General features: G+C 34.6%; 1 protein-coding gene and 1 long non-coding RNA gene across 2 annotated transcripts; both read left to right on the forward strand.

Moving 5' to 3' along the window:
• The first annotated feature begins 2,002 nt into the window (after positions 1–2,002).
• On the forward strand, positions 2,003–4,576 carry LOC136354859 (uncharacterized). The gene is made up of 2 exons (XR_010738725.1): positions 2,003–2,093; positions 4,221–4,576. It is a non-coding gene; the product is annotated as an uncharacterized lncRNA (long non-coding RNA).
• Positions 4,577–12,277: 7,701 nt separating this feature from the next.
• On the forward strand, positions 12,278–14,178 carry LOC4352198 (AAA-ATPase At3g28580). The gene has a single exon (XM_015762821.3). It carries the CDS (start codon positions 12,431–12,433, stop codon positions 14,015–14,017), a length of 1,587 nt encoding a protein of 528 aa, XP_015618307.1. The 5' UTR covers positions 12,278–12,430; the 3' UTR covers positions 14,018–14,178.
• The last annotated feature ends 395 nt before the right edge of the window (positions 14,179–14,573 follow it).

Raw genomic sequence — 14,573 nt, forward strand, 5'->3', positions numbered from 1 at the left:
AGCATTAAATATCTTTTAACTACTAAATCTAACTACCAAAATAACAGGGGAAAAGGGGCATGATAAGGAAACGGCTACGGTTCCCGGTTTTGTCCCAATCTTTCACAGTGCTCTCTATGTGTGCAGCGATAATATATATACTGTAATCTCCATTTGAATAACTCAAGAGCAGCAGCAGTATTAAGATGACTAGTCGCCAACCCGTGCGTTGCACGGGTTATTAGTATTGATAGTAAATATTAAATTCTAATTAAATAGGTGGATTACCATTCAAATTATAAATGCTCATATTAAAAGAAAAAGAGTGCACTTTAGCTACAACTTCTTAACTATAATTCTGAATTTTATAATAAACTAACAAAACACTAAAATTCTGAAATTGAGGATGCAAAATAAGTATGACATCATGTTTATTAATTATAAATTTCAGAATTATTGAATTATAGTTCATATGATTTCAAATTGCATGAGTTATTTAATAATGTGATCCATCAAATTAACGTGCATTGAGCGAGCTATTATTATTCTTATTATAAGTAATAAAATTTTAGTAATAAGCGAAACATGTTAGTTATTTTTCAAATTATACCCATCTCGTGCAAAAGAAGAGTATGTGTTAGTTACAACTTGATAATTATTAATTTCTAATTAAAAAAATAAATGCTAATTTGAAAAGGAAAAAATGGATTAGGAATGTATTATATTCGTCAACACAATCATATATTGATTGAAAAAAAAAATATATTAGGACAAAGTATGGGGCAAGTTTAGTAGCTATATAGGTATTACTTATTAGGGGGAAAATTGCAACAAAATTTATTATTTCAAGAGATTTTAATCAAAGTCAGAACGGGAAAGTATAAAATAGGTCATATGGAACATTGAAAGTTGGACAGAATACTTGTGTAAATTGCACGTGTGACGACAGTGGATAGATCTTCTTATATGCAAGCGGGCTATTTGAGTGATTTGAGTAATAGATCAGTATATTCTCTCTGCTTCAAAATGTTATTGACAGCCTAATTTTGAACTATGGGACTTTTTTTTGCTTTTCATTAAATTGATTATCTTACGGACATAACATCTCATTCAATATATGCAAAAGCTCAGCAACATATTTCATTATTGCAATCAAAATCAGAAATCTCAAGAATATATTAAATGTGTCACATTTGATATCCAAATTTGGCACAATACATCAAAAATCAGAAATCGATAATTTCAATAGAATACCCTGTGAAATAGCAAGGTTGATTCCAAAGAAAGGATTTTGTGCAGTACCAGTTGCAGCGTGCGATGTGCTTGAAAAATCCATTGATGATTAATATGCAGATAAAAAATTAAAACATGTTTCCCATAAAAAAGAATTAAAATATACTTGCTTTGTTTCATATTATAAGTCGTTTGGACTTTTTTCTAATGAAACTTTTTAGGTTTGTCTAAGTTTATAGAAAAATCTAACAACATATACCACACCAAATTAGTTTCATTAAATATAATATTGAATATATTTTGATTGTATATATGTTTGTTTTGTGTTGAAAATGTTGCAATATTTTCATATAAACTTAGTCAGACTTGTAATATGAAATGGAGGGATTACTTACAAAGGCCACGCTCGTGCTTGGGACATTAGCATCATTTTTTTTAATGAAAGATCATTATATTGATAAGGACATTAGCATCATAGGTGGCCGCATGGCACGTTGTTAGACTAAGGGGTTGTTTGGTTGCATGCCACAAGTTGCCATGCCTAAAGTTAGTCATGCCACAGTTTTTTAGCTATTGTTTGGTTCATGACACAACTGTGGCTAGCCACACATTTTCTTTATATGGCCCCACATGTCATACACTAGTATTTTTTGCTAACTTTGGCTAAGTTGTGGCTAGCATTTTGCTAGCCACATATTTTGTGGCAGCCACACCTTGTCTAATATGGGGTCTGCCAAAGTTAGTAAGCAACCAAACATCCCTTAATAGCGTGTGAATGGCTTGATAGGCCGAGTCATGTAGGGCAGGGCAGCTAGAGATATCGTATCCTTGTGAGTTAGAGTTACTATGAGGCTCCTGGCTCAGATGGCATATCGGTCCAAGTGCGGGATGCTACCTCTAAGTTTTTTTTTTTCATATTCGTCCCTGAAAAATTATATATTTTTTTAATTGAGGTATATTCCTCTCTGGTACTACCTCCGTTTCGAAATGTTTGACGCCGTTGACTTTTTAGCACATGTTTGACCGTTCGTCTTATTCAAAAAATTTAAGTAATTATTAATTCTTTTTCTATCATTTGATTCATTGTTAAATATATTTTCATGTAGACATATAATTTTACATATTTTACAAAAGTTTTTAAATAAGACGAACGGTCAAACATGTGCTAAAAAGTCAACGGTGTCAGACATTTCGAAATACATACCATGTATGGGAGAGGAGGAAAGGACTAGATGTCTACAACGCTGGAAGGTGGAGGGACCGGTAGGTAGGAGTTTGGGGCTGGCATCTCTAGCAGGGAAGATAGAGAATGGCAGCGTTCGGGAGACGGGAGACGACGGTATGTCGGTAGCAATAACAATACTCTCTTCGTTCAAAAAAACGAATATAATGAATTTAGATAGATGTATATCCAGATTTATAGTATTAGAATATGCCACAACTAGTATTTGATTGGTCTTTTATGGGACGGAGGGAGCAGTGAGGAGAGGAGGGCGTCCAGCCTGGACAGTAGCGTGGAAGAAGGTGGGAGCCACAGTCAAGGCTGCGAGTCATTTCTCGAATCTACTACTTATTTATCTTATAAGTAACGAGAGGATAGCTGATGAACGAAAACAATATGTTATTATACCTTTGCTTTTTAATACACGACGTTATTAATTTAAAGATATTTGTTTCGGTCCAAAAAAAATATCTTGAGGTATCAGTACCTCATGATACCAAATTATTTTCGATCATTGGATCTAACAATGTTCATTCTATCTAAGCTAGATCCAACGATATGAAACAATTTAGTACCGTGAGTACTTGTATCTCAAGATACTTTTTGCTAGACGGGAGTAAATCTCTAACCTTTATAATAGGACGTGACTACACTGAGAGTGCTAGCTGGATAGTGCTAAAGAGAGACACCCTTCTTTCCAAAAAAAAAAAGCTACTAGTACACTCAATATCTATGTTTTTTTCCTTCTTAGAGAAGTTTCCCTTAATTTACTTATCCGATTTATAATCCGATTACGCCATTGTGTTCGTTACAATTAAATCTTTACAACAAGATCTCACATGATTATATTTTGATGAAAAATCATAAATTACTTTTATGATATGTCTAAATTACTTTTAGATTTCACTAAGTTACTTCTTAAACTATAAAAGTAAATTCAGTAAGTCTAAAAGTAATTTTTATATAGTATTATAGAAGTAACTTAGAACAAAACGAAGATAACTTTGGTATGTCATTTGAAGTAAATCCGTTGTAGAGATAAAAACATGACTCTATCTAGAAATTAAATTAATCAGCACAAATTATGGAATTAACTAAAAAGTCATATTTTATCCCTACAACGAATTTACTTCTAATGTTGTGACAAAGTTACTTCCGTTTTGTTTTAAGTTACTTTTAGAATATATGTAAATTACTTTTAGACTTTATTGAATTTACTTTTATATGTATAAGAAGTAATTTAGTCAAATCTAAAAGTAACATATATATATATATATATATATATATATATATATATATATATATATATATATATATATATATGATAAAAGTAACTTATGTATATAATAAAAATAATTTACAAATATAAATATTTTTTCATCGTAACATAATCATGTAAGATCTTGTTGTGAAAATTTAATTGTAACGAACATAATGGTGTAATCGGATTGTAGATCGGATAAGTAATTTGAGAGGAAACTTTATTTGAATAGGAAAAAGACACCGACGTGGATGAACATCACGACGACGTGCACAGTTAGACGGCTTTGAGATGTGTCGCGCTACAGAGTTAAACCGAGAGCGCTCTCGAAATAGATTTCGCGTTTATAATAGCATACGACCGTTCATTTGACTATTAGCTAGACGGTTTGGCACTTTTTTGCTTGTTTGAATTTAAGTTGAATTCACAATTAGTTTTAATGGCATTGGTGTGAGAAGACCCAGCATGAAAAAAAAAGTTAATGTCTCTGCAATTTAGTTTTCTAAGTTATATTCTAATTTTCAGGATGTTACCCGCACAACAGAGAGGGAAATAGGCCGATGGAGGCGCTGGGCGGCTTCTCCATCTCGCCTTGAGCCGGTGGCCTTGAATGTGATTGCTGTGATTTTCTCCTCCTCCTCCGATCGCCGATCTGAGGTCACCTGCGAGTGCGTCTGGTCTAGTGGCCAGGTGTCACCACCAGTTGGACCCTCGGCGCCTAGTTGCTTAATCTATCTATCTATCTATCTATCTATTATTATATATACTAAAAGTCCATTAAACTTCCTATAAACGCTCTCAAGCCGCCACGTGAGACTCCTACAAACGCTCCTAGGCCGCCACGTGGCTCTATCTAATCTAACCGTCGATTTTCACTTAAATTGGTGGACCCAATATTTTAGACCATTAGATTATATTTTCACTTAAATCGGTGGACCCGATATTTTAGGCTATTAGATTAGATGTATTTTATTTTAAAGAAACTAATTCCTTACTCTGATACGTACGTATACAGGAGAAACATCATACCTACGTACAACGAGGGAACCAATGAAGCTTACCAATTGTTGGCGTCAGAAGAAAAAAAAAACTACGCACAAAATTACTATAAAATCAATAAGAAAAAAAACATACGTACTTAGTACCATGCGAAAAAATTGATGATATTTAAAATAAGATTTTCTATTATTTAAAGATAAAGTTCATTAAATTTCCTATAAACGCTCTCAAGCCGCCACGTGAGACTCCTAGAAACGCTCATAGGCCGCCACGTGGCTCTATCTAATCTAACCGTCGATTTTCACTTAAATTGGTGGACCCAATATTTTAGACCATTAGATTATATTTTCACTTAAATCGGTGGACCCGATATTTTAGGCCATTAGATTAGATGTATTTTATTTTAAAGAAACTAATTCCTTACTCTAATACGTACGTATACAGGAGAAACATCATACGTACGTACAACGAGGGAACCAATGAAGCTTACCAATTGTTGGCGTCAGAAGAAAAAAAAACTACGCACAAAATTACTATAAAATCAATAAGAAAAAAAAAACATACGTAGTTAGTACCATGCGAAAAAATTGATGATATTTAAAATAGGATTTTCTATTATTTAAAGATATAAAACATTTTACTCTATAAATTTACATAAATATCACCATTGATTTTCATTTAAATTGGCAGACCCTATCGATGTTTTAGAATACTAGATTAGATGTACCCATTATAAACTAAAAGTTCATTAAACTTTTTAAAAATAATCCTCCATATGACATCCTACAAACATTCCTAAGTTGGCACGTGATGCTCTAATAAATTAGTGATTTTTTTAAAATTTCTAAAACAATTTGGTGAACACATTATTTACAACCATTAGATTAATTTTCAAGAAAACATTTCTCTCCTATACCCAGGCCCACCTAAGCCTGTATGTATAAGTTAATTTTTTTTAGAAAAAAACAAGCAGACGTATGTACGCCTCCTCTTCCTTCAATTCATATCTCCACATTTTTACCTATTCCTTCTCCTTTTTTCATGCTTTATTAGTTAGATAAGTAATAATTTTGTGTTAAACAATTAATCTTCTAAATCATACAACTAATGATCCGCGTAAATCTCTAGATTATTTATAACTAAATTTATGGTTGAAGACCATATTTCACTATTATTTAGCTTAAAAAATATCATTTTGGTTTATATTTTCTGACTTTTGCGTACCATTCAAGCAACTAAAAAAAATATAATAATAATAATACAGATTTTTTCATCATACATAACTTCGTAATAATTAAAATAGGTCGACAATCGTAAAAGTAAAATGAATATATTATGAGTAATGTCTCCAAAGTATGTTAGTTAGGTAGTAAAACTTATGTAAAAAATAAGCAACTATAACATCTAAATCAAACAACTAGTATTTGATTAACTTATGTCTTTAGATTGTTTTACATTTAAAGACCCATATCCACTGTAATATCAACTTTGAGAAGAAATATGTCACTTTGGGGCTATATTTTCTAATTTTTGTGTGCTTTTCGAACAATTATAAAATTATAGAAAGATAATTACATAGAATTTATCACCATATATGACTTCGGAATAATTAAATTTGATCTATATGGAAAAAAGTATGTTTTAAAAACTACTCCCCCAGTATAACATTAGAATAAGTCAAAAAAACATTATTACAATATAACATTATTAGATTGTAGTGTTCGTATTTTTAATATCTACTGTGAATATACTGGAAAAGACAAGCAAAAAAGATATATTTTAATCAATCAATAGAAACTAAGACACTACAACCCCATAAAAGGAAGTATTACAATTATATGCACGCGTAATCTCTTCCCTTAAGCTCTCTCTTCCTCTCATCTCTCATTTAATTCCTTTATCTCCTAATTTTTAACTAAGTAAAAAAAGATCAATAATTAGAAAGCTAAATGATTATAATTATTAAGTTCAATAATAATTTTCACTTATTTGAATTTTTGTTTTATTTATAATTAAATAGATAATTTAAGATCCATGTTACCCATATTTCACTCTATAAAAATGAAAATACATCATTTAACATAGACACTGTTCCTTTGCATCGTAGCCAAATAGAAAAAAGACAACATAATACAAAATGAAAATAAGTATTATATTACCATAAATCATTGTACATCCTCTGAGCGCACTTAAGACGTCACGTGTTACGCCTTAAATAAAAATAAAACTTTACGAATTGGAAGAAAAACCATCTGACCATCAGTTTCCACTCAAATAGGTAGATCCATCAGATATACTTTTAGGAAAATCTTAAGCCGCCATGTGTTACGTCTTAATCATTAGATAAAATAGAAAAAACCACCCCTCCACTTCGCCCTCCCCTACACATACTCACAACACGACACTACTCGTCCCATCCCTTCTCGGCTTGAGCTGTCCACTCTATCCCTTCCTGTTTATACAGCGAGAAATAATCAAAAATATTAAAACATGCATTAATTTAAAGCTACACATCTTATTTCTAATCTAAATATTGTTGTATTTATAATTAAACCAATGATTTAAAGATCCATAAAACCTATATTTTGAACTGGTATAAAATATAAAATAAAGCAAGCAATAGAATATGTCAATAGGGAGTCAATTGAACTATTTAGAGAAAACGTAATAAGTTCGTAAAAAATTGGTTCTTCCATTCACTAAAATTAGACCAACCATTGCATGTTCCATTTTCATAATAATTTTAAAATGCTTAGACATTAATGGCCTTACATCTATCCTATATCATAGCATTATGAGTTTCTCCACATATTATTACACATATAAACCACACAAAGGTTCACAATATATAGTTCATTGAAAACTTATATTTGTTACTATTAGATTTAAAATTTTGGATTCATATTAACTAGGTATTTTCTTTTGAAAAATATAGTATAGGTCACACAAATCACGAGGAAGCGAGGTATATGACATGCCTTTATTAATTTATATATAAGTATGTAACAACTTGCATCATCTTAAACCAACTAGAAGGAGAACTACTTGATGGTACCGATAAAACATATTTATTAACAATAATAGTTCTTTAGAATTTGTTAAGAAAGCAAGTAGACATTCAATTAAAAAAATGACAAAACACCTTATTTCTAATTTACACTTGATTTGTTAGACACGTTTTCCAAACAAACTGAATCGATCATCTTTCTATATAATAATAAGATCATAGATGATTATTTATACATATGTATTAAATAATATATATTTTAAAACATAACAAATATATAGGAAAAATTATCAAAGCAAAATACCGATGAACAGCGGAGGCCTCACCTGATGTGTCTTAAAAATAATATTTGTGTGTGTGTATATATATATATATATATAATATAATATATATTTTTCAAACAGAATGTACAATACTTGCCCGCGCGAATGCGCGGGCTACCTTCCTAGTTAATTATAGCAATTAGTCTTCTATTTTTCTCACCTTTGCTGGACCGTTCAATATTATGTTTATTATATCGCGATGTTTGTTTCCTATGATTGGTTTCTGTTTTTTTGGCAATTTTTAAGGAAGAGCGATCTTTGTCTCCAAGCGTAAGAATATGTGCAGTAGGCCAGCAGCTTCCGTGCTCGGGTTGCCAAACCTCAGCTGCCGTCAGCGTTGCATCTTGAGGATGACTCAGCCACTGTGGCTGATCGATTAGGGAAGGAGATTGAAATGGGTTTGGTTAGGCTTTCTTTTTTCTTGTGGATATAGGTCTTGTACGATAATTGTACGATGAAACACTTCTCCAGTGTTTAGTAACGGCTGTAAGTTTGGTTGGTCCCACATGGATGGATTTATCTTGTATTGCTCGGCCCATATGTATATTAAAATAAATTGCAAAGCAAAGTTTATGATGACATATTTTGTAAAGCAAAATTTATATTAAAATAATATAAAAAATATACAAGCGTTAATTACATGGTCTTACTCTTAGACATTGCATTGGAAAAAAAAAAAGAAAGACTAGCGTAACAAAGAATATGTTCGTGAGGCCCAAGCAAATAATAAGATGGACATACCGGATTAGTATTGTTGTAGATTAGATTAGACCGTCAGCTTAGATATTAATTTAGGTTTATACAGCATAAATAAGAGGTAAAAGACGGCTATTGAGTTTGTAAACTTTGTATATGGGCTTCTGGGCCATGATCGACTTGTATTCTCATTATGTATCTCTGTTGCTGTGTCGTCTGTTTGGTCCGCGTTTGATCGTACTAAATTACGTAAGTGAGAATCATACGTGAAGTATTTTCCTTTAGATTCAAACCTTTTTTTCTTCAATCTTCCAATTTTTTCATCACATCAAATGTTTGGACACATGCATGGAGCATTAAATATGGACGAAAAAAATCTAATTGCACAATTTGCATGTAAATTGCGAGACGAATCTTTTGAGTCTAATTACACCATGATTTGACAATGTGGTGCTACAATAAACATTTACCAATGATAGATTAATTAGGCTTAATAGATTCGTCTTACAGTTTACAGGCAGAATCCGTAATTTGTTTTGTTTTTATTCTATGATTAATACTTCAAATGTGTATGTATACTTCAAAAAAATGTTGGACCACGAACTAAACACAGCCATAATGTTTGGATAGGCTGAGGATGTTATCCAGATTTATAGCTAAAAATATTTATATTTTGGAACGGATGGAGTAATTAACTGATGCTGTAAGTTGGGTTGAGAGTAGAAGAGTCAAAATGTTGCTCCCCACTTCACTCATATCCTTTTTTTAAAAAAAATAAACAAAAGTAATGCGCAGAGAGAATGTTACCAATAAATTTATTTACGAAATGTCCGTTAAATTTTCTACAAACGCTCGTAAGCCAACACGTGTCATCATACAAAACCTCATAAGCCGCTACATGGTACACTAAGAAATCTATTATATACTAAAAGTATATTAAATTTACTATAAAAACTCTTAAATCGTCACGTGACCTATAAACGCTCCTAAATCACCATATAAAGTTATTTGTAAAATTCATAAAAATTCGTACAAACATCTAACCACTGATCGATTTTTCTTTAAATCGATGGAACCACTAAATTTAACCATTAGATCTACATCTAAAAGAAAAAAAAATCGGCATCCCCACTTCCCATCACCACCGTCCATATCCACATACTCCCTCCACACCCTCCACACCCTTCGAACTCTCCCCTCCTCTCCTATTTTCTAAAAAATAAGAAACTATAACATCTGCATCAAAAACTAATATTTGATCCGCTTATGTCTTTACATTCAAAGACACATATCCACTATAATTCAACTTTGAAATAAATGTATCATTTTAGGGCTATATTTTTTTGATTTTTTTCGTGTCATTCAAACAATTGTAAAATTGTAAAACGATAATATATATTTTATCATCATATATAGCTTCACAATAACTAAAATGAACCAAAATCCAATTAATGTTCTAAAAAATACTCCCCCATTCAAATAATATAATAAGTCAAAGTAACATTACTAGATTAATTTGTGGTGTTCATCTTTTTTATTATCTACTATGAATATGCTATAGGAAAAGATGAGTAAAAACGATAGATTTTAATCAATCAATAAAGCTTATTTAGTTAACAAATTAATAACAAGTAAAACACTATAATTTAATTCTCTCCCCTTCGACTCTCTCTTCCTCTATTCTCTCATTCATTTCCTTCGTCTCCTAACTTTTAACTAATTAATACAAAATGACCAATAATTAGGAAGCTAAATGATTATAATTCTTAAGTTATGTCATATTTTTAGTTTATTAGAATTTTTGTTTTATTTATAATTAAATCAATAATTTAAGATCCATATTACCTATATTTCACTGTATAAAAATAAAAATATGTTATTTGAACATAGACACATATCCTTTGCATAGTAACAAAAAAGAAAAAAAAAGTATAACACTAAAAAATGACAATAAGTATTATATCACCCTAAAGCATTGTACGTTCTTAGCAGTTCACTTAAGACGTCACATGTTATGTCTTAAATAAAAATAAAACCTTATAAGTTGGAAGAAAGAAACATCTAACCATCAGTTTCCACTTAAATAGGTGATCCATTATTTTTTAGCCAATAGGTATACTATTAAAAAAATCTTAAGCCATCATGTATTATGTCTTAAAAATTAGAAAAGAAGAGATATTAGAAAATATGAGAAAAAAAATCAGATCATCGATTTTCACTTTAAACCATTTAGAAAAATAGAAAAAAAAACACCCCTCCACTTCGTCCTCCCCCACACATGCACAACACAGCACTACCCATCCCCTTTCCTCTCGGCTTGAACTGTCCACTCTTCCTGTTTTTTAGCATGAAATAATAAAAAATATTAAAACATGCATAACTTTTAAGATACGTATCTAACCTCTAATCTAACTATTGTTGTATTCATAGTTAAACCAACAATCTAAAAATCCATAACGCCTATATTTTGAACTGGTATAAAATAAAACAAGAAATAGAAAATGTCAATAGGGACTAATTAAATTCAACAATTTGGAGAAAATGTAACAAGTTGGTAAAAAAATGGTTATTACAAAATTGATGTTCCATTTTCATAACAATTTTTGAATGCTTATATATTAATTTTTTTTAGGTAATGGAATATAATATCCCGGCCTTTACTCAAAAGAGCTACATCCAATTATTACATAGAAGCGTTCAAGAATATAGTGTAAATCTAAATGAATAGAACACATCGTAAAGAAAAACAAAGAATCTAGCCTAACATAAGGAGATCACAATTATTGAAGTCTATTTGTAAATCTCCAACCATAATTGGTAAAAAGTTGCATAACCGTAGTCTCTAACTTCCGGCATGCAACTTTCAGAAACTCTTCATCTTCATCACACCTTTGTAGTTGTGTCCAAAACCGGAACTAATGAATTGCTTTGAAAATGACCTGCATATAGGAAAATGATGGTGATTTATCAAAAATCATATCGTTCCTACTCAGCTATATTGCCCAACAAATGGCAGAAGCTCCAACAAGTATCAGTTTACTCATTTTCTTATCAACTCCCAAATGCCACGCATCAAGAATATGAGATATGCTAACTGGAAGATTAAAACCAAAAGAGAACTGGACTACTCTCCATATAAACTTCGCAAAATGACAATCTATATATATTATATATATTAATGGCCTTACATCTATCTTGTATCGTAGTATTACCGGTTTCTCTGCATATTATTGCATATAAGTCACACTAAGGTTGAAAAGTTATATTTGTTATTATTAAAGTTATTTTTTTTGATTCATCAGAACTAGCTATTTTCTTTTAAAAAAGATAGTATAAATAACACATATTACAAAGGAAGGAGTAATTGCTAAACCCAATACGGTGATAGGCCGCCCCTCTTGTGGTCTCTGAGACTGAGTCACTTGCAATATCTACATGTTTCATGTGGAGTAAGTCAAATCACCTCGCTCGCTTTGCTTCGACGAAACTTCGACGACGCGTTCTCACCTTCTTCCACGATGAAACGGCGGGAACCATTTACGCGCCACAATCGCGCCAATTATATAAGCTGAGCCACACCGCCATAGACCAAGCAACGGTAAACAAGCACACATCCACACACAAGCACACATCCACACAACGGCAATTAATCATTGCAGAGAGCTAGCAGCTAGGTTAGTTAGGTGAGCAGTGGCTGCAAGGGGCAAGCCATGGCATCTGTGGAGACGTGGGTAGGGTTCGGGTCGGCCCTGGCCGGCGTCGGCTTGCTTTGGTCGAGGATGCCGGAGCACGTCCATGACGAGGCTAGGTACATCATCAGTAGCCTGGTCCCCATGGCGATATCCTACTTCAACCCCTACGAGCAGATCACCGTGTCCGAGTACGGCGAGGAGCGGTTCCGACGCAACAAGATGTTTGACGCCGTCTCCACCTACCTGAGCCGCGTGTGCGCCGGTGGCGCCTGCAAGCTCAAGGCCGAGCTCTGCAACAACGGCAGGGACGACCCAATTGTCACTCTGGACGAGAATCAGGAGGTCGTCGACAGCTTCGACGGCGCACGCATGTGGTGGAGGCTGTGCCCCAAGGCCTCCAAGAACAAGGGGGCCATCACCGTCACCTACTACCCCGGGGAAGCGGACAAGCCGCGCTGCTTCAAGCTAGTGTTTCACAAACGCCACCGCCAGCTCGTGCTCAACTCCTACCTACCAAGCGTCGTCCGGCGTTGGCGCGAGCTAACCGCGATGAACCGGCAGAGACGGCTGTTCACCAACCATGCCAATGAGGCGAAGAAGAGCGTGTGGACCAGTGTCCCTTACAACCCCCCTGCAACGTTCGACATGCTCGCCATGGACCACGCCAAGAAGGTTGAGATCGTGGACGATCTCACAACGTTCCAGAAGGGGAAGGAGTACCACTCAAAGGTTGGCAAGGCGTGGAAGCGGGGCTACCTTCTGCATGGGCCACCGGGCACGGGCAAGTCCACCATGATTGGGGCCATGGCCAACTTCCTCGACTACGACGTCTACGACCTCGACCTAACTTCCGTCAAGAACAACAGCGAGCTGCGGAAGCTATTCCTTGATACGACGGACAAGTCCATCATCGTTATAGAGGACATTGACGCGATCGAGGTCGAACTCACTACCAAGCGCAAGGGCAAGAAGGCAGCCAACGGCGACGAAATCCACGACAAGCGTATGCTGATAGAGTTTTCCGACAAGAACGATGAAAAAAGCAAAGTGACTCTGTCGGGCCTGCTCAGCTTCGTCGACGGGCTGTGGTCGGCGTGCGGCAGTGAGCGGATCTTCATGTTCACGACGAACCACATTGACCGGCTTGACCCAGCACTAATCCGGCCAGGGAGGATGGACAAGCACATCGAAATGTCTTACTGCCGCTTCGAGGCCTTCAAGGTACTCGCCAAGAGCTACTTGGACATCACCGAGCACTCACTATTCGCTGAAATCGAGCGGCTGCTCGACGACACTGACACAACTCCGGCAGACGTCGCCAATAACCTCATGCTGAGGAGCAAGAGGAACGGTGAAATCAGTCGACTGCTCGACGAGATCGATGGGGCACCGCGGGCAGATGTGGCCAAATGGTGCAAGAGGAAGAGAGACACGGACGAGTGCCTGGCAGGTTTCGTAGAAATACTAAAGAAATCCAAGATGGAATCTGCAACAACTCCAATGGATTCAATGGAAGAAGCCAAAGAGGAACGACCTAACGCAAAAGAAAGCTACAAAATGGGGCGGATATATGATGAGAACTATAGGTTGGGAAATGCCAGCTAGACTCCTTGTTTTGTGTTTGCTATTTTACCAGACTTGCGTGTTTACTAGTCACTTAAGGTTTCAAAGCCATACATAAAATGGAATAATATAAAATTAGTGGTGTAACACTACTTATTTTCTCGATCTATAATTATTTCACGCTCTATAATTTGTCTTGTCAACTTTCAAATGTTGCTAAATCTTGGTAATCACAGACTTATATAACTGGGTGTTGTTTGTCGAAAATGCTTCGCCTCGAATGTTCGATGTGGGATGAAATATTCGAGTGGGTCCCACCACCGAACCAGTCTCCCACCTTTTCCTCTCCACGTTCAAACTTATCCCCATTCCCTTCTCTCGCATTTTGCTCTCTTCCTCTCCGCCTCTCACTCTTTGGCTATCCACCACCTCGCTGAGATGCAATAGTAGGAGGCCGGCTTCCCAACCTCCACCACCACTATCAGCACCTCACCACCACTGTATCCCATCGAATCTAGCCACGCTAAGTATTGACAGTCGTTATATACCACTTTCGATCGTCAATATATCCAAAATAAATATGAACTAGCTATGCTTG

This window comes from Oryza sativa, chromosome 12 (assembly GCF_034140825.1).
Source record: "Oryza sativa Japonica Group chromosome 12, ASM3414082v1".
NCBI lineage: Eukaryota > Viridiplantae > Streptophyta > Magnoliopsida > Poales > Poaceae > Oryza > Oryza sativa.

Coding starts and splice junctions, on each gene's coding strand:
- LOC4352198 (XM_015762821.3), top strand. CDS start 12,431: ATGGCATCTGTGGAGACGTGGGTAGGGTTCGGGTCGGCCCTGGCCGGC.